The sequence below is a fragment of the Oncorhynchus masou genome, chromosome 23, assembly GCF_036934945.1.
Source record: "Oncorhynchus masou masou isolate Uvic2021 chromosome 23, UVic_Omas_1.1, whole genome shotgun sequence".
Classification (NCBI taxonomy): Eukaryota; Metazoa; Chordata; class Actinopteri; order Salmoniformes; family Salmonidae; genus Oncorhynchus; species Oncorhynchus masou.
In genome coordinates this window covers 36813575-36834849 of record NC_088234.1, presented here as the reverse complement: position 1 = coordinate 36834849, position 21275 = coordinate 36813575, and the positions used below count along the sequence as shown (strand labels likewise).

At 42.1% G+C, this 21275-nt stretch overlaps 1 protein-coding gene across 2 annotated transcripts in view; it reads right to left on the bottom strand.

The window, feature by feature from the left end:
• Positions 1-21275, bottom strand: part of wdr11 (WD repeat domain 11) — a 175160-nt gene that overhangs the window by 82051 nt on the left and 71834 nt on the right. For both annotated transcript variants that reach the window (XM_064931970.1, XM_064931971.1), the window contains one exon: positions 4823-4907. In XM_064931970.1, the coding sequence (XP_064788042.1) occupies positions 4823-4907 (85 nt within the window). The remainder of the gene's footprint in view (positions 1-4822; positions 4908-21275) is intronic.

Sequence of the window (21275 nt, the reverse complement as noted above, 5' to 3'; positions counted from 1 at the left end):
TTGACAGGGGTGAGAATTAATTGTAATTTATCTTAATATCATTTTGTTGTGTGCAGGTTCTGAACCTATGCAGCCAGGTCCCATCTATTTTTTAACTCCTCGCAAGTGTGGCTTGTTTGGCGTCTGCTGTGAAGGAATACCACAAGTCAACTACTTGATTGATGAAGGCACGTCATCTAGCAAAGGCAGCAGCGCAGTCATCAACTACATGCACCATGTCTTCACCAACTACGGAGTTGGGGAAACACCTGTGGACCTGAATTGTGATAACTGCAGTGGCCAAAAAGATAACAAGTTTGTGCTCTGGTATTGTGCCTGGCGGACCATGCACAAGCTCCATCAATGTTATATATTACCCTCTCTCCCTCAGTGGCATTGTTAGTTTCTAAGATCGCCACCTGTCTCCCCTTATCAATGCCTGCCACATGTAAATTGCTTCCCTGCACTCAACACATTCCAAGTTTAGTTGCACCCACTATATATCTTCCTCCTATAACCCTTAACATCTGGTGTAGCCCCTCTAAACGTTAGCACTCCATCAGTGACATGAATAAGTATATTTTCATATTCTCAGAACCCAGCGGCACCTCACTCAGGTTGCATGGCCTTATCACATAGTATTCCATACATAAGTTAAGTGCGTGTGTAACAGTATATCAAATATGCTAATGTACTGGTGTGCAGGCATTTGGGCAGTGGTGTAAAGTACTAAAGTATTTTTTGGGGGGTATCTGTACATTACTTCACTATTTATATTTTTGCCTACTTTTACTTCACTACATTTCCCTGACACTCAAAAGTACTCATTACATTTTGGCAAGAAAATTGTCCAATTCACACACTTCTCAAGAGAGCATCCCTGGTAGCATCCCTACTGCATTTGTTCTGGGACACTCACTAAACACAAATGCTTTGTATGTAAATTATGTCTGAGTGTTGGTGTGCTCCTGGCTAAAAACCAAAACCTTTCAGACTTTTACTCAAGAAGTATTTTACTTGGTGTCTTTTACTTCAGTCATTTTCTATTAACTTCTCTAGGATAGGGGGCAGCATTTGGAATTTTGGATGAAAAGCATGCCCAATTTCAACTGTCTGCTACTCATCCCCAGAAAATAAGATATGCATATTATTAGTAGATTTGGATAGAAAACACTCTGAAGTTTCTAAAACTGTTTGAAACATGTCTGTGAGAATAACAGAACTTATGTAGCAGGCGAAACCCCTGAGGACAAACCATTCAGAATTGTTTTATTTTTTTATTTTTGAGGTCACCCTGTTTTCATGTTGTGGATCTTAATGTTTTTCCTCATAATCCTGGACTATCGGACCACCATTTTATTACGTTTGCAATTGCAACAAATAATCTGCTCAGACCCCAACCAAAGAACATCAAAAGTCGTGCTATAAATTCACAGACAACACAAAGATTCCTTGATGTCCTTCCAGATTCTCTCTGTCTACCCAAGGACGCCAGAGGACAAAAATCAGTTAACCACCTAACTGAGGAACTCAATTTAACCTTGCGCAATACCCTAGATGCAGCTGCACCCCTAAAAACTAAAAACATTTCTCATAAGAAACTAGCTCCCTGGTACACAGAAAATACCCGAGCTCTGAAGCAAGCTTCCAGAAAATTGGAACGGAAATGGCGCCACACCAAACTGGAAGTCTTCCGACTAGCTTGGAAAGACAGTACTGTGCAGTACCGAAGAGCCCTTACTGCTGCTCGATCATCCTATTTTTCTAACTTAATTGAGGAAAATAAGAACAATCCGAAATTCCTTTTTGATACTGTCGCAAAGCTAACTATGAAGCAGCATTCCCCAAGAGAGGATGACTTTCACTTTAGCAGTGATAAATTCATGAACTTCTTTGAGGAAAAAATTATGATTATTAGAAAGCAAATTACAGACTCCTCTTTAAATCTGCGTATTCCTTCAAAGCTCAGTTGTCCTGAGTCTGCAGAACTCTGCCAAGACCTAGGATCAAGAGAGACGCTCAAGTGTTTTAGTACTATATCTCTTGACACAATGATGAAAATAATCATGGTCTCTAAACCTTCAAGCTGCATACTAGACCCTATTCCAACTAAACAACTGAAAGAGCTGCTTCCTGTGCTTGGCCCTCCTATGTTGAACATAATAAACGTCTCTCTATCCACCGGATGTGTACCAAACTCACTAAAAGTGGCAGTAATAAAGCCTCTCTTGAAAAAGACAAACCTTGACACAGAAAATATAAAAAACTATCGGCCTATATCGAATCTTCCATTCCTCTCAAATTTTTTAGAAAAGGCTGTTGCGCAGCAACTCACTGCCTTCCTGAAGACAAACAATGTATACGAAATGCTTCAGTCTGGTTTTAGACCCCATCATAGCACTGAGACGGCACTTGTGAAGGTGGTAAATTACATTTTAATGGCATCGGACCGAGGCTCTGCATCTGTCCTCGTGCTCCTAGACCTTAGTGCTGCTTTGATACCATCAATCACCACATTCTTTTGGAGAGATTGGAAACCCAAATTGGTCTACACGGACAAGTTCTGGCCTGGTTTAGATCTTATCTGTCGGAAAGATATCAGTTTGTCTCTGTGAATGGTTTGTCCTCTGACAAATCAACTGTAAATTTCGGTGTTCCTCAAGGTTCCGTTTTAGGACCACTATTGTTTTCACTATATATTTTACATCTTGGGGATGTTATTCGAAAACATAATGTTAACTTTCACTGCTATGCGGATGACACACAGCTGTACATTTCAATGAAACATGGTGAAGCCCCAAAATTGCCCTTGCTAGAAGCATGTGTTTCAGACATAAGGAAATGGATGGCTGCAAACTTTCTACTTTTAAACTCGGACAAAACAGAGATGCTTGTTCTCGGTCCCAAGAAACAAAGAGATCTTCTGTTGAATCTGAATTAATCTTAATGGTTATACAGTCGTCTCAAATAAAACTGTGAAGGACCTCGGCGTTACTCTGGACCCTGATCTCTCTTTTGAAGAACATATCAAGACCATTTCAAGGACAGCTTTTTTCCATCTACGTAACATTGCAAAAATCAGAAACTTTCTGTCCAAAAATGATGCAGAAAAATTAATCCATGCTTTTGTCACTTCTAGGTTAGACTACTGCAATGCTCTACTTTCCGGCTACCCGGATAAAGCACTAAATAAACTTCAGTTAGTGCTAAATACGGCTGCTAGAATCCTGACTAGAACCAACATTTTTTATCATATTACTCCAGTGCTAGCCTCCCTACACTGGCTTCCTGTCAAAGCAAGGGCTGATTTCAAGGTTTTACTGCTAACCTACAAAGCATTACATGGGCTTGATCCTACCTATCTCTCTGATTTGGTCCTGCCGTACATACCTACACGTACACAAACAGCTGGAGGCAGGGCTTTCTCCTATAGAGCTCCATTTTTATGGAACGGTCTGCCTACCCATGTCAGAGACGCAAACCCGGTCTCAACCTTTAAGTCTTTACTGAAGACTCATCTCTTCAGTGGGTCATATGATTGAGTGTAGTCTGGCCCAGGAGTGGGAAGGTGAACGGAAAGGCTCTGGAGCAACGAACCACCCTTGCTGTCTCTGCCTGGCCGGTTCCCCTCTTTCCACTGGGATTCTCTGCCTCTAACCCTATTACAGGGGCTGAGTCACTGGCTTACTGGGGCACTCTCATGCCGTTCCTGGAAGGGGTGCGTCACCTGAGTGGGTTGATTCACTGATGTGGTCATCCTGTCTGGGTTGGCGCCCCCCCTTGGGTTGTGCCATGGCGGAGATCTTTGTGGGCTATACTCAGCCTTGTCTCAGGTTGGTAAGTTGGTGGATGAAGATATCCCTCGAGTGGTGTGGGGGCTGTGCTTTGGCAAAGTGGGTGGGGTTATATCTTTCCTGTTTGGCCCTGTCCGGGGGTGTCCTCGGATGGGGCCACAGTGTCTCCTGACCCCTCCTGTCTCAGCCTCCAGTATTTATGCTGCAGTAGTTTATGTGTCGGGGGGCTGGGGTCAGTTTGTTATATCTGGAGTACTTCTCCTGTCCAATTCGGTGTCCTGTGTGAATCTAAGTGTGCATTCTCTAATTCTCTCTTTCTCTCTCTCTTTCTCTCTCTCGGAGCACCTGAGCCCTAGTACCATGCCCCAGGACTACCTGAAATGATGACTCCTTGCTGTCCCCAGTCCACCTGGCCGTGCTGCTGCTCCAGTTTCAACTGTTCTGCCTTATTATTATTATTCGACCATGCTGGTCATTTATGAACGTTTGAACATCTTGGCCATGTTCTGTTATAATCTCCACCCGGCACAGCCAGAAGAGGACTGGCCACCCCACATAGCCTGGTTCCTCTCTAGGTTTCTTCCTAGGTTTTGGCCTTTCTAGGGAGTTTTTCCTAACCACCGTGCTTCTAAACCTGCATTGCTTGCTGTTTGGGGTTTTAGGCTGGGTTTCTGTACAGCACTTTGAGATATCAGCTGATGTACGAAGGGCTATATAAATACATTTGATTTGATTTTTCAATGAGATTTTATTGGGAATCCAGATTTCTAAGGGACTTGCTTGCAGTTCCTACCGCTTCCACTGGATGTCACCAGTCTTGGTTGAGGTTATTCCTTTGTGTAATGTGTTATTAAATCTGCACCGAAGTAGTTGGGAGGAGACGCAATTCACGGCTAAATGAGTGGTGGCTTTTGTGATGAAAGTGAGTTGGAAGTAGGTGATTATCAAATGGCTCAGTGGGTGTCTTGGGCAGAGCCATGAGTGGACAATGATGAGTGGAAGTCCTTGATTTGAGACACCACACTAGGGAAGTGGGTGATGTTACTCACTTGACTTCACAGGAGTGGACACTCAGGTCCTTGTGCAGAAGACCACTGGTGAGGTTATAGACCAGAACTGACCCATTACTGGTACCTGTGGACAGACAAAAAGAGACGTATACAGTTATAATTGGAGCAAATCCTAACTTCCCTTAAGTCAGATTTCTACGTTTAAGTCCCCCAGCAATTTCTGAATTTGCCCCCCCCCATCCCCAATAAAACAGTTACTGATGGAGGCACATTAACATAATTAATACAATTACTAAATGTATATAAAAATCGGCGCAATAGTGTGCGGCTGGCCTAGAATTCACCGGCAGTATCAACGGCCCCCTTGTGTGGCCGTAATAACCACTAAAGAAAAGCCATGCCATGTGGTCAAAGTTAGAATTCCCTTCTCCTGGCTGCCAATAGCCATGGTCCGAAGCACCTTTCATTCACATTGCTCTCTCAGATATCTCAATAATTATTAGCCAATGCACGTCATGTAATCGGTACTTCTCACAGGCATAGCAGCTCCGAAGTACAAGTGAAGACAGCCATATTGGGGATGTAACAGTGTGCCTCCTTATCAAATTCCGAGGAGCACATTGAAGATATTATAAAACGAGAAGCAAAATCACTAGCCTTCAGTTCGTTCGGAATGTATTTAGACCCCTTGACTTTTTCATATATTGTTAGGCTACAGCCTTATAAAATTGGTTAAATTGTATATTTTTCCTCATCAATCTACACAGAATGACAAAAACAGTTTAGAAATTGTTGCACATTTATTCAAAATAAAACACTGAAATATCACATTTTCATAAGTATGCAGACCCTTTACTCAGTACTTTGTTGAAGTACCTTTGGCAGAGATGACAGCCGAGTCTTCTTGGGAATGATGCTACAAGCTTGGCACAACTGTATTTGTGGAGTTTCTCCCATTCTTCTCTGCAGATCCTCTCAAGCTCTGTCAGGTTGGATGGGGAGCGTTGCTGCACAGCTGTTTTCAGGTCTCTCAAGAGGTGTTCGATCGGGTTCAAATCCGGCCACTTAAGAACAGAGGCTTGTCCCAAAGCCAAACCTGCGTTGTTTTGGCTGTGTGCTTAAGGTCGTTGTCCTATTGGAAGGTGAACCTTTCCATTGATCCTGACTAGTCACTCAGTCCCTGTTGTAGCTTGTGAGGTATGGAAAAACTGTTGCTTTTATGGATTTTGGCTTGTTGGTTTTTGAGCTATGTTGCTCTGTCTGTATGCTATGTCTTGTGTGTCCTATGTTGCTCTGCATGTGCTCACTGATTGTCTGTATTGTTATTGTAATTGTTTTTAATAACCTGCCCCTGTAAAAATAAAAACATCTTAGGTTTCCTCCAGACGTGAAGTTCTCTCATTCAGTCCAAAAAGTTCAATCTTGCTTTCATCAGACCAGAAAATCTTGTTTTTCATGGTCAGATTCCTTTCGGTGCCAAACTCCAAGCGGGCTGTCATGTACCTTATACTGAGGAGTGGCTTCCATTTGGCCACTCTACCATAAAGGCCTGATTGGTGGAGTGCTGCAGAGATAGTTGTCCTTCTGGAACTCTATAGCTCTGTCAGAGTGAACATCTGGTTCTTGGTCACCCCTGATTGTTCAGTTTGGCAGGGCGGCCAGCTCTCGGAAGAGTCTTGGTGATTCCAAACTTCATTAATTTAAGAATTTAGGCCACTGTGTTCTTGGGGACCTTCAATAATGCAGAAATGTTTTGGTACCCTTCCAGGATCTGTGCCTTGACACAATCCAGTCTCTTAGCTCTAAGGACAATTCATTCTACCTCATGGCTTGGTTTTTGCTCTGACATGCACTGTCAACTGTGGGACTTTATATAGACAGGTGTGTGCCTTAACAAATCATGTCCAATCATTATCATTTACCACAGGTGGAGTCCAATCAAGTTTAAGAAACATCAAGGACAATCAATGGAAACAGCTACATTTCAAGTCTCATAGCAAATACTTGTGTAAATAAGGTATTTCTGTTTTGTATTTGTAATACATTATTTATTTAACACAATTTAGAACACGGTTTGTATTGCTAGTTAAAGTATTTGTATTTATTATGGGTCCCCATTAGCTACTGCCAACTCTTCCTGGGGTCCGGCAAAATTAAGGTAGTTACAGTGGGGCAAAACAGTATTTAGTCAGCCACCAATTGTGCAAGTTCTCCCACTTAAAAAGATGAGGCCTGTAATTTTCATCATAGGTACACTTCAACTATGACAGACAAAATGAGAAGAAAAATCCAGAAAATTACATTGTAGGATTTTTAAAGAATTTATTTGCAAATTATGGTGGAAAATACATATTTGGTCAATAACAAAAGTTGATCAATACTCAATACCCTTTCTTGGCAATGACAGAGGTCAAATGTTTTCTGTAAGTCTTCACAAGGTTCACACACTGTTGCTGGTATTTTGGCCCATTCTTCCATGCAGATCTCCACTAAAGCAGTGATGTTTTGGGAATGTTGCTGGGCAACATGGACTTTCAACTCCCTCCAAAGATTTCCTATGGGGTTGAGATCCGGAGACTGGCTAGGCCACTCCAGGACCTTGAAATGCTTCTTACGAAGCCACTCCTTCATTGCCCGGGCGGTGTGTTTGGGATCATTGTCATGCTGAAAGACCCAGCCACGTTTCATCTTGAATGCCCTTGCTGATGGAAGGAGGTTTTCACTCAAAATCTCACGATACATGGCCCCATTCATTCTTTCCTTTACACGGATCAGTCGTCCTGGTCCCTTTGCAGAAAAACAGCCCCAAAGCATGATGTATCCACCCCCATGCTTCACAGTAGGTATGGTGTTCTTTGGATGCAACTCAGCATTCTTTGTCCTCCAAACACAACGAGTTGAGTTTTTACCAAAAAGTTATATTTTGGTTTCATCTGACCATATGGCATTCTCCCAATCTTCTTCTGGATCATCCAAATGCTCTCTAGCAAACTTCAGATGGGCCTGGACATGTACTGGCTTCAGCAGGGGGACACGTCTGGCACTGCAGAATTTGAGTCCCTGGCGGCATAGTGTGTTACTGATGGTAGACTCTGTTACTTTGGTCCCAGCTCTCTGCAGGTCATTCACTAGGTCCCCCCGTGTGGTTCTGGGATTTTTGCTCACCATTCTTGTGATCATTTTGACCCTACGGGTTGAGATCTTGCGTGGAGCCCCATATTGAGGGAGATTATCAGTGGTCTTGTATGTCTTCCATTTCCTAATAATTGCTCCCACAGTTGATTTCTTCAAACCAACCTGCATACCTATTGCAGATTCAGTCTTCCCAGCCTGGTGAAGGTCTACAATTTTGTTTCTGGTGTCCTTTGACAGCTCTTTGGTCTTGGCCATAGTGGAGTTTGGAGTGTGACTGTTTGAGGTTGTGGACAGGTGTCTTTTATACTGACAACAAGTTCAAACAGGTGCCATTAATACAGGTAACGAGTGGAGGACAGAGGAGCCTCTTGAAGAAGAAGTTACAGGTCTGTGAGAGCCAGAAATCTTGCTTGTTTGTAGGTGACCAAATACTTATTTCCCACCATAATTTGCAACTAAATTCATTAAAAATCCTACAATGTGATTTTCTGGATTTTTTTTCTCATTTAGTCTGTCATAGTTGAAGTGTAACTATGATGAAAATTACAGGCCTCTCATCTTTTTAAGTGGGAGAACTTGCACAATTGGTGGCTGACTAAATACTTTTTTTGCCCCACTGTATACATTCTTTAAAACATTACAATACATTCATTACAGAATTCACAACACACAAAGTATGTGTCCTTAGGCCCATACGCCACTTAGACATACACCACTGTTCAAAAGTTTGGGGTCACGTAGAAGTTTCCTTGTTTTCCATGAAAACATACATGAAATGAGTTGCAAAAATAATAGGAAATATATTGACAAGGTTATAAAACAATGATTTTTAATTGAAATAATAAGTGTCCTTCAAAATTTGCTTTCAAAGAATCCTCAATGTGCAGCAATTACAGCCTTGCAGACCTTTTCCATTCTAGTTGTCAATTTGTTGAGGGAATCTGGAGGGATTTCACCCCATGCTTCCTGAAGCACCTCCCACAAGTTGGATTCGCATGAAGGGCACTTCTTTACGTACCATACGGTCAAGCTGCCCCCACAACATTTCAATAGGGTTGAAATCCGGTGACTGTGCTGGCAAATCCATTATAGGCAGAAAACCAGCTGACTGATTCTTCCCTAAATAGTTTTTGCATAGTTTGACCCAATGCACAGCTCCATTGTCCTGTTGTAGGAGGAAATTGGCTCCAATTAAGTGCCATCCACAGGGTATGGCGTTGCAAAATGGAGCGATAGCCTTCCTTCTTCAATATCCCTTTTACCCTGTATAAATCTCCCACTTTACCACCACCAAAGCACCTGCAGACCATCACATTGCCTCCACCATGCTTGACATGGCATATTTTTTTTTTCTGCGTCTCACGAATGTTCTTCTTCGTGATCAGAACACCTCAAACTGAGATTCGTCTGTCCATTACATTTTTTTCCAATCTTCCTCTGTCCAGTGTCCATTCTTTTTCCCATCCTAATCTTTTCTTTTTATTTGTCTATCTGAGAAATCGAAATTTTTCTTTGCAACTCTGCCTAGAAGGCCAGCATCCCGGAGTCACCTCTTCACTGTTGACGTTGAAACTGGTGTTTTGCGGGTACTATTTCATGAAGCTGCCAGTTGAGGACTTGAGGCATCTGTTTCTCAAACTAAACACTAATGTACTTGTCCTCTTGCTCAGTTGTGCACCGGGGCCTCCCACTCCTTTCTATTCTGGTTAGTGCCAGTTTGCGCTGTTCTGTGAAGCGAGTAACACAGCGTTGTACGAGATTTTCATTTTCTTAGCAATTTCTCGCATAGAGAGCAAGAATAGACTGACGAGTTTCAGAAGAAAGGTCTTTGTTTCTGGCAATTTTGAGCCTGCCACAAATGCTGATGCTCCAGATACTCAACTAGTCTAAAAGGCCAGTTTTATTGCTTCTTTAAATCAGAACAACAGTTTTCAGCTGGGCTAACAAATCATTTTCTAATGATGAATTAGTCTTTTAAAATGACAAACATGGATTACCTAACACAATGTGCCATTAGAACACAGGAGTAATGGTTGCTGATAAATGTAGATATTCCATAAAAAATTTGCCGTTTCCAGCTACAATAGTCATTTGCAATGATAACAATGTCTACACTGTATTTCTGCTTTTCTTTCAAAAACAAGGATATTTCTAAGTGACCCCAAACTTTTGAACGGTAGTGTATCTATAACACAAAATCCATGTGTACGCGCGTGTGTGTGTGTATATTGCATATGTTATCATGTGTGTGTATGCATGTTTGTGTTGCTTCAGTCCCCGCTGTTCCAGAAGGTGAATTTTAATCTGTTTTTTAAATCTGATTCTACTGCTTGCATCAGTTAACTGATGTGGAATAGTTTCATGTAATCACAGTTTTCTGTAACGTAACAAAATGTGGAAGGGAAGGGGTCTGAATTCTTTCCGAATGCACTGTATGTCAATCTATCCCCCATAGTACAATAGTACCTATTCCATTCTGCCCTACAAAGTCAAAACCCAGTAAATAAAAACTTTTTTTTACTGCAAAACTTGACTTTAACAACAAAAAATATATCTAGACAGCAATATAAGATAGTTCAATTTATATTTTGATCAACTGGCTTGTTCTTGTGTCAGGAAACTAAATACAACATTAATCAGAAAATATATCTGACCATTACAACAGACCAAAGATTTTTCACCAAATTCTTAGTTACAGCGTTTTGCCTTTGTAGGTCAGCATTCTTCAGCTTGTTGTTCTGTGTGAGAAATAAATATTCCTAACAGATTCTGGGACAGTTCATACATCCACTGTACATCAAAAAAACACTTAAAAGCAACAAGGCAGATGCAACAGATCAGAACCGTCAGCTTAAAACTTTGATATAATGTGCAGCAATGAGCACACAGCATTAGGCTATCAGCATGAATGTTCCAAAATGCAATTAGCAGGAAAATTAACTCCAGAATGTGGCTTTAAGTTAATTGAATGGGGTTCATACTCATATTTCTTGACAACCTGAACTTAATCAAACAACTTGTGTTTTCAAAATAAATTGATACAATAGGTGTAAGGAGTGGTCCTAGTAAATAATTAAAGTTACCAACACAACACACCTATTGACTATACATTAGAATTATCTTATTATCATTACTGAAATTAAAGACCTCGTTATCGAAAAGGACCTAAAAATGATGCGGTAATAAGAAATGTGTATTTTGGTAATGAGAGGCGCTTAGCTCAATCTGCAAGTAATAGGAGACAGCCATTATGGATCAGCAAACAATTGACCATATCAGTAAAGCCCATTCAAGAGCGTCTGCCAAATGACTTAAATGTAAAATGTAAATGTTGGAAAGGTAATGGTTCTCTACATTTTTCCCAATTTGAGCATTTTAGTCTCATCATCCCAACAAAACAATCTCCACTATAAAAAGCATCTAAAAATTCTCACATTTCTTTTAGACCAACATTTAGTTTTCCACAGTAGAGATTTGTATACATTTTGCCATCTCTCTCTCGACATGTGCAACATAGTTTCAATATTCAAATGTTAATGTGTCCAATAGTAATGAACGTGTCGGGACTCACGAGATCCTGTCAGGCTGCATCACTGCCTGGTGCGGCAACTGCTCCGCCCATAACCGTAAGGCTCTCCAGAGGGTAGTGAGGTCTGCACAACACATCACCGGGGGCAAACTACCTGCCCTCCAGGACACCAACACCACCCGATGTCACAGAAAGGCCAAAAAGATAATCAAGGACAACAACTACCCGAGCCACTGTCTGTTCACCCCGCATCATCCAGAAGGCGAGGTCAGTTCAGCTGCATCAAAGCAGGGACCGAGACTGAAAAACAGCGTCTTTCTCAAGGCCATCAGACTGTTAAATAGCCATCACTAGCCAGCTTCCACCTGGTTACACAACCATGCACTTTAGAGGATGCTGCCCTGTATACATAGACATGGAATCACTGGCCACTTTAATAATGGAGCACTAGTCACTTTAATAATGCTTTACACATCTCATATGTATATATTGTATTCTATTCTACTGTATTTTAGTCAATGCCATTCCGACATGGCTCAATCTAAAATGTATATATTTCTGAATTCCATTCTTTTACTTTTAGATGTGTGTATTGTTGTGAATTGTTAGATACTAATGCACTGTTGGAGCTAGGAACACAAGCATTTCGCTACACCCGCAATAAAATATATACACATTATATATACCTAAATATATAAAGTATATCCCGAGAGAGCCATGTTACCGTGAAACAGAGTATGTTACAATCCCTGAAGTCTCTCTGGAAAGAGATCCTGGCCGGTGTTTGATGATCAATCCTGGACACTAGGGCCGGGACAATATCAGTATCACAATACTTGTTAGTATTGTGGAAAATAAACAAAACACCAAGTGGATTCAACTTATTTAGGAAAAACAGCCCTAATGTTGGAAACATCCAAGGTCAAATGTAGTTATTTTCTAAGCTGTAGCACACAATATGTTATACGGCTGAATTTTACAGGACCAAAGAGTTGAGTCTGCTTCATGTTTAAATTTTTGACATGGAAGAAATATTGTGAAACTGGTATAGTCACAGCCCTATCGTACACCCAGTCTGGACTGATTGATTGGTGCTGCAGTAACTGTCGCAGCCAACCCGAGCATGATTGAATCAGATCACTCAGGGGAAAACATTTTTCCCCCACTGTCACCAATCATCCTTCTCTCATACCAGGATATACTGTATTAACACCTTAATACACAAGAGGATGCAAAAAACAACATTGGTTGTCTATTACCAGAATGCTAACAAAATTAGCACAAGTAATAGCGAATTAAATAGAGGCTGCTAGCTAAAGATGCTAATGAGCGCAAAAGACAAACACGTTGCAAAGACAGACAATCCAGCTCATAAAAAGTTATACCTAAACTGAAGAAAAAAAAAGAAACGTCCCTTTTTCAGGACCCTGTCTTTTAAAGATAATTCGTAAAAATCCAAATAACTTCACAGATCTTCATTGTAATGGGTTTAAACACGGTTTCCCATGCTTGTTCAATGAACCATATAAACAACTGTGGAACTGTCATTAAGACACTAACAGCTTACAGACGGTAGGCAATTAAGGTCACAGTTATGAAAACTTAGGACATTAAAAGAGGCCTTTCTACTGATTCTGAAGAACACCAAGAAGAAAGATGCCCAGGGTCCCTGCTCATCTGCGTCAACGTGCCTTAGGCATGCTGCAAGGAGGCATGAGGACTGCAGATGTGACCAGGGCAATAAATTGCAATGTCCGTACTGTGAGACGCCTAAGACAGCGCTTCAGGGAGACGGGACAGACAGCTGATCGTACTCTCAGTGGCAGACCACATGTAACAACACCTGCACAGGATCGGTACATCAGAACATCACACCTGCGGGACAGGTACAGGATGGCAACAACAACTGACCGAGTTAAACCAGGAACGCACAATCACTCCATAAGTGCTCAGACTGTCCGTAAGAGAGGTTGGACTGAGGGCTTGCAGGCCTGTTGTAAGGCAGATCCTCACCAGACATCACCGGCAACAACGACGCCTATGGGCACAAACCCACCATCGCTGGACCAGACAGGACTAGCAAAAAGTGCTCCTCACTGACGAATCGCGGTTTTGTCTCACCAGCGGTGATGTTTGGATTTGCGTTTATTGTCGAAGGAATGAGCGTTACACCGAAGCCTGTACTCTGGAGCAGGATTGATTTGGAGGTGGAGGGTCCGTCATGGTCTGGGGCGATGTGTCACAGCATCATCGGACTGAGCTTGTTGTCATTGTAGGCAATCTCAAAGCTGTGAGTTACAGAGAAGCCATCCTCCTCCCTCATGTGGTACCCTTCCTGCAGGCTCATCCTGACATGACCCTCCAGCATGACAATGCCACCAGCCATACTGCTCATTCTGCGTGTGATTTCCTGCAAGTCAGGAATGTCAGTGTTCTGCCATCGCCAGCGAAGAGCCCGGATCTCAATCCCATTGAGCACGTCTGGGACCTGTTGGATCGGAGGATGAGGGTTAGGGCCATTCCACCCAGAAATGTCCGGGAACTTGCAGGTGCCTTGGTGGAAGAGTGGGGTAACATCCCACAGCACGAACTGGCAAATCTGGTGCAGTCCATGAGGAGGAGATGCACTGCAGTACTTCATGCAGATGGTGGCCACACCAGCTACTGACTGTTACGTTTTATTTTGACCACCCCTTTGTTCAGGGACACATTATTCAATTTCTGTTAGTCACATCTGTGTAACTTGTTCAGTTTATGTCTCAGTTGTTGAATCTTATGTTCAAACAAATATTTACACGTTAAGTTTGCTGAAAATAAACGCAGTTGACAGTGAGAGGACATCATTTTTTACGGAACATAATTTTCAGTGAGTTTGGACATTTACAAGCGAAAGAGACATTGTACAAATGAACAAGGTTTGATGCATGTTTGTCTGAAGGAAGAACAGCAGCCTACTGGCTCTGGAGCAGCATGTGTAGGCTACACACTGTGTCTGTGTGGAGTATGGGGCAATGGGCCTACCTCTGCTCAGAAGAGGGGAGGGAATAAGACAAACCATAACGGAGAAGAGAAAATACCCATGGAAATCAAGACAGCGGCAGCTGTACAAATAACTTTGACTTCTCAAACACGGCAGAATGCTAACACAATGTGACGCCCCATCATCTTGTCCATTCAGCCACTAATTCTGCAAACCCCATTCAGTTAAACGTAGGGGCTGCGTTAATGTAGAATTCTGAATTTTTCACACAGAAAAAAAGAAGAGACAACAATAAATATCTTCATGCGTTTTGTAAACACAGATGTAAACGGCTTCTTATTGTAATTTCTGCTCAGCATCAAACTAATTTTGAGCTTCAGTTGCACTTCTTCACTCAGATGAGAATAAACAAATGGGTATTCTATACAGCAGACAGCACTGATGTGTAGCTACTTCTCTCAGGTACTTTTCTCAGTTTAGCTAGTCTACTTTTCTCTGATAAAATGCAAGATTTACTTTAAGAAAAACAGAAATATTATGGCCATGCATCGTTTTTGCAAAAAACACCTTGCTTTTTCATTGCAAGCCCATTTACTTGCATGGTTGACAGCCAAATAGCTTTGCACTTCTGTTGTCAACTGACAAAAACTAAACTATTTTCTGCCTGTGTTGTACTAATGAATTTTCTGGGATGGAAAACTATAGCTGCATATCGCTGATTACTCTATTGAAGAAGAAAAAAACATGACTTCCAATATAAACTACAACCTGTCAATACAGAACTGGACTAACCTGCTCCCGCTTCTCCAGTTGTGCTATTTAAAAACAAACAGGTGACTGGCTCAACTGTTCTGGGGAAATATAGTAGGCTTCATAATGTAAAGTAATGAGACAGTTGAAATTAAAAACAGGATCTGCTTCATCTCCTACGGTATTGCACAAGTTGACGGTAGGTATTTATTTTAAAGTAGCTATAAATATTAAAATGTGTTATTAAACTTCAAAGGAATAGTTTTTTAAAACTCTAACTGATGGTTTAGAACCTATAAGGAAAAATGGCAAACAGATGTAATTGACAAAATAGAGGAGAACCATTGGTCACAGATAGGAGCAGGTATGAACATTTTCACATACAAACTAATATGCTGACTAGACCGGGGCATCGTGCGCATGTTGATATTGTACATCCACACCAGACGCAATCAAGACACAGGTTGAAATATCAAAACAAACTCTGAACCAACCATATTCATTTGGAACAGGTCTGAACACATGAAACATTCATGACATTTAGCTGGCTAACTTGCTGTTGCTATGTAATGTGTCCTGGGACATATACATTAGGTTGTTATTTTACTTGAAATGCACCATGTCCTTTTCTTTTTTCTGGAGCTTTGTAGAATTTTGACCCATTTTGAGTTACACAAAATTGTGTGTTCTGTAATCCAACAATTAGTTTCTAGTAATCTCTCTGCCTTCAGTCTTCTTCCACTGTGGACTTTATATGATGGCTGGCAACCAACTTTTTTGCTTCTAGTTCCGACCATGCAATAATATCTAACAATTTCACAACAAAAGGAATTAATAAGAATATGTACATATAAATATACGGATGAGCGATGGCCGAACGGCATAGGCAATATGCAGTAGATGGTATAGAGAAGAGTATGAGATGAGTAATGTAGGGAATGTAAACATTAAATAAAGTGGCATTTGAATGTTTGAAGTGACTTGCGATGCATTTATTACATCCAATTTGTAATTATTAAGTGGCTAGAGATTTGAGTCAGTATGTTGGCAGCAGTGTAGTGTCGTCTGCAAACTTGATGATTGAGTTGGAAGCGTGCATGGCCACACAGTCATGGTGAACAGGGCTGAGAATGCACCCTTGTGGGGCCCCAGTGTTGAGGATCAGCGGAGTGGAGATGTTGTTTTCTACCCTCACCACCTGGGGGCGTCCCGTCAGAAAGTCCAGGAACCAGTTGCACAGAGCGGGGTCTAGACCTGAGCTTAATGACGAGTTTGGAGGGTACTATGGTGTTAAATGCTGAGCTGTAGTTGATGAACAGCATTCTTACATAGGTATTCCTAATGTTGGCCATCTTGAAGCATGTGGGAACAGCAGGCTGGGATAGGGATTGATTGAATATATCCGTAAACACACCAGCCAGCTGGTCTGCGCATGCTCTGAGGACACGGCTAGGGATGCCGTCTGGGCCGGCAGCCTTGCGAGGGTTAACACATTTAAATGTTTTACTCACGTTCGCTGCGGTGAAGAAGAGCCCACAAGTTTTGGTAGCGGGCCGTGTCGGTGGCACTGTATTGTCCTCAAAGCGAGCGAAGAAGTTGTTTAGTTTGTCTGGGAGCAAGACATTGGGGTCCGGGATGGGGCTGGTTTTCTTTTTGTAGTCCGTGATTGACTGTAGATCCTGTCACATACCTCGTGTCTGAGCCGTTGAATTGCGATTCTACTTTGTCTCTATACTGACGCTTAGCTTGTTTGATTGCCTTACGGAGGGAATAACTACACTGTTTGTATTCGGTCTTGTTTCCAGTCGCCATGCCCCGACTAAAAGCAATGGTTCGTGCTTTCAGTTTTGCGCAAATGCTACCAACAATCTACGGTTTCTGGTTGCGGAAGGTTTTAATATTCGCCGTAAGGGTCACCGAATCAGCGTATACATCAATGTTGTTGTTCGACACGATCAGGAACATATCCCAGTCCACGTGATCGAAGCAATCTTGAAGCGACCAGCGTTGAACAATCTTGAAGCGACCAAGCAGAGGTGTCTGCTTGGGGGGTATACACGACTGATTATAATCGAAGAGAATTCTCTTGGTAGATAATGCAGTCGGCATTTGATTGTAAGGAATTCTAGGTCAGGTGAACAAAAGGACTTGAGTTCCTGTATGTTATGATCACACCACGACTCGTTAATCATAAGGCATACACCCCCGCTCTTCTTCATACCAGAGAGATGTTTGTTTCTGTCGACACGATGCGTGAAGAAACTAGTTGGCTGTACAGACTGATAACGTATTTCGAGTGAGCCATGTTTCCGTGAAACAGAGAATGTTACGATCTCTGATGTCTCTCTGGAAGGCAACCCTTGCTCTGATTTTTTTTTTTCAAGAGACTGGATATTGGCAAGTAGTATACTCGGGAGCGGTGGGCGATGTGCCCGTCTACGGAGCCTGGCCGGAAGACCGCTCCGTCTGCGGCGCCGTTGTTTTGGGTCGCCTGCTGGGATTCGATCCATTGTCCTGGGTGGTGGACGTTGCTCTTATATCCAATAGTTCCCCCCGTCAGTATGTAATAAGACTTAAGATTTCTTGGGGTCACAGTGCAAGAAATAATAAAATTAAAAAAAACTGCATAGTTTCCTAAGAACGCGAAGCGAGACGGCCATCTCTGTCGGCGCCGGGAGTCTAGTCTGTATGTAGTCAATACAGAGTTCCAAAACTGCCTCTGGAAGAAACATCGGCACAATAACTGTTTGTCAGGAGCTTATTTAAATGTTTTCCATGGCCAAGCAGCCACACACAAACCTAAAATCACCATGTGCAATGCCAAGCGTTGGCTGGCTCACCACCATTGGACCGATGAATCACGCTTCACCATCTGTCAGTCCGATGGACGTATCTGGATGTGGTGGATGCCAGGAGAACGCTACTTGCCCCAATACATAGTGCCAAATGTAAAGTTTGGTAGAGGAGGGGTAGGCCCTTAGCGCCAGTGAAGGAAAATCTTAATGCTACAGTATACAATGACATCCTAGGTCTGTGCTTCTAACTTTGTGGTAACAGTTTGGGGAAGGCCCTTTCTTATTTCAGAATGACAATGCACAAAGAGAGGTCCATACAGACATGGTTTGTTGAGATCGTTGTGGAAGAACTTGACTGGCCTGCACAGAGCCTTGACCTCATCCCTATCAAACACCTTTAGAATGAATTGGAACGCCGACTGCAAGCCAGGCCTAATTGCCCAACATCACTAATGCTCTTGTGGCTGAATGGAAGCAAGTACATTGTGTCTAGGAATTTATATACATCCATCTCCAAGTTTATGTTTTTGGGAATTGTAAATATTGGTGATCAATAGACATGTTTGTAATCTAGGTGAAATTGCTATATAGGTAAAAATGTGTAGCCATCAGTTGGAAAGCCTTACATCCACCCTCAATAACAAACTGGAGGACTGAACTATGTAGCTACATCCAATTAGACTCTGTACATTACAAAACCAAACATTAACCAGACACATTCCACAGAATTTGGAAACAGTATGCTGACCATGTTAGATGTTTTGTATAGTTGCAGTTCTTGTGATGTATGTGGGAGAGAAAAACAAACGCTCAATTGAACAACGAAATTCTGAAAGGGCCAACCAAAAATTGACTTCCGGTTTACCAACCCCTCCGAAAGACACATGCATATACCGGTTGAAGATGTTGGAGCAGCAGGCTGCCAAACTGGCCACCTGTGGAGCAATTGGTGGGGGAGGTTTAGTGTTCTCCTGGCATCCACCAAACCCAGATACGTCCATCGGACTGACAGATGGTGAAGCGTGATTCATGACTCCAATGGTGGCGCGCCAGCCAACGCTTGGCATTGCACATGTTGATTTTCAGGTTTGTGTGTGGCTGCTCAAGGGCACAACGGCGGGGAACGGCATTTAGGATTTCGATACCTGCAACCTTGGCATGCTAGCTCACTTTCAGCCAGAATTTCCCCATAAGACACGGGATTCGAACTGGCAACCCTCCGGGGGAAAAAATGCTAATGCTACTTGCTGCTCCTAACTAAACTAAACCTAAAGCACTGTTGTGGCGGAAAAAGAGAACTGAACCGAAATAGCACCGCAACAGCAGGTGTGCACACCAGATAACACTCAAGAATATGCAACTTTTCTAAACCGTGATGTATGCAAACCTGCATACATTTCAGTCAGTAAGCAGACAATCACATCCAGAGCGACTTACAGGAGCAATAAGTATCTTCCTCAAGGGCACAGACAGATGTTTTACATAGTCGTCTCTGGGATTCGACCTTTCGTTTACTGGCCCACAAAGCTCTAAACCGCCAGGTTACCTGCTGCATGCACATTAACACATATAGGCCTTTCCCGAATTCTTCCAAATTATGTCTAGCTTCAACTACCTATGAGTAAACATAGGAGGGCAGTAGAAACCATAACTTTGCCAACTGGCTATGTGAGCTATTGAAAAGGTTCTTCGTTTACACATTCTGTTCATAGTCATTGGACTCTGATGCTGTATGCAATACATAATCATGACTTTTGACAATGCAGGGGCAATGCTCTCTTCTCATATGCCCAGTGTTATTCTACAAACAACCAAAGACTACATCTCTCTCTCCCTCCCACCCTCCCTCTATTCTCCTGCTTTATCTTTATTAACACAATCTATTCGCCAGGCTGTGTGGCAGTTGTCTCAGGGGTGTTAATAATAGAAGAAAAGGAACGTTCAGATGAAGAGATCCATCTTTTGCGTCATTCGGAAAGATCACAGAGCCAAATGAGATGAGCCGTCATCTCCTTACAGGATGCCTACATTATAATCCTGCTTTATGTTGCACAATCCTTATTGAATCAATAATGCCTGAGGGGTTTTGGTATATGGCCAATATACCTTGCTAACGGATATTCTTTATGCACGACACAGCCCTTAGGGTTAGGGTTATAGTGGCCATATAACAAACCCCAGAGGTGCCTTATTGCTATTATAAACTGGTTACCAATATAATTAGACCAGTCAAATTAAAAGGTATCAGCATTCAGGGCTCGAACCACCCAGTTTATAAAAATCCTTTTAGTACTGAGACATGCTGGCATTGTACAGTTTTACATCATAACATGCCTCAAGTACTCATTTTGTAATTGTGTCTTCTGTGATAAAAATACATTTAGATTGAAACTGCTGGGGGGGGGAGTTCGCTAATGTTACCAAACTTCCATCATCAGTCTGAGTTCACCATCTTAACTAGCTACATTTCAGATGGAGTTAGGTTACTATAAAGCAGCACGCAGACAGACCAGGGCCTGTATTTACAAAGCATCTCAGCAGTCGTTTCACACCAGGACCCAAGAGGTATTAGTCAATGCTTATGAATTTACATAAATCAATGACCAGAACAATAGTTGAATTGTTCAGCAACATGTGCAGTGCATGCTAACATGGCTTTGGTGATAAATGGTACATAATGTGACATGGGCCCAGGTGATGACACAGATCTTCTTCAAGCTGCCTGAATGAATGCTGGGTCATTCAGTTGTACCGGAAGCAAGGGCCTTACCTGGGAGAACAGAAACAGTCTCTCTCTCTCTGGCTCGCAGCTAATTCTGTCAACATGTATTGTATGTATAACCACTCAAATTCATTTAAAACTGATACAGATGCAAGCACTGACTTAAATTCACTTTGTCTACTTGTCCCATTCTTTAATCTTGTCTGGAAAAGGGATATATACAGTGGGGCAAAACAGTATTTAGTCAGCCACCAATTGTGCAAGTTCTCCCACTTAAAAAGATGAGGTCTGTAATTTATATCATAGGTACACTTCAACTATGACAGCCAAAATGAGGGGGGAAAAAATCCATCAAATCACATTGTAGGATTTTTTATTAATTTATATGCAAATTATGGTGGGAAATAAGTATTTGGTCAATAACAAAAGCTTATCTCAATACTTTGTTATATACCCTTTGTTGGCAATGACTGAGGTCAAATGTTTTCTGTAAGTCTTCTGTAAGGTTTTCACACACTGTTGCTGGTATTTTAGTCCATTCCTCCATGCAGTGGTGTGTTTGGGATCATTGTCATGCTGAA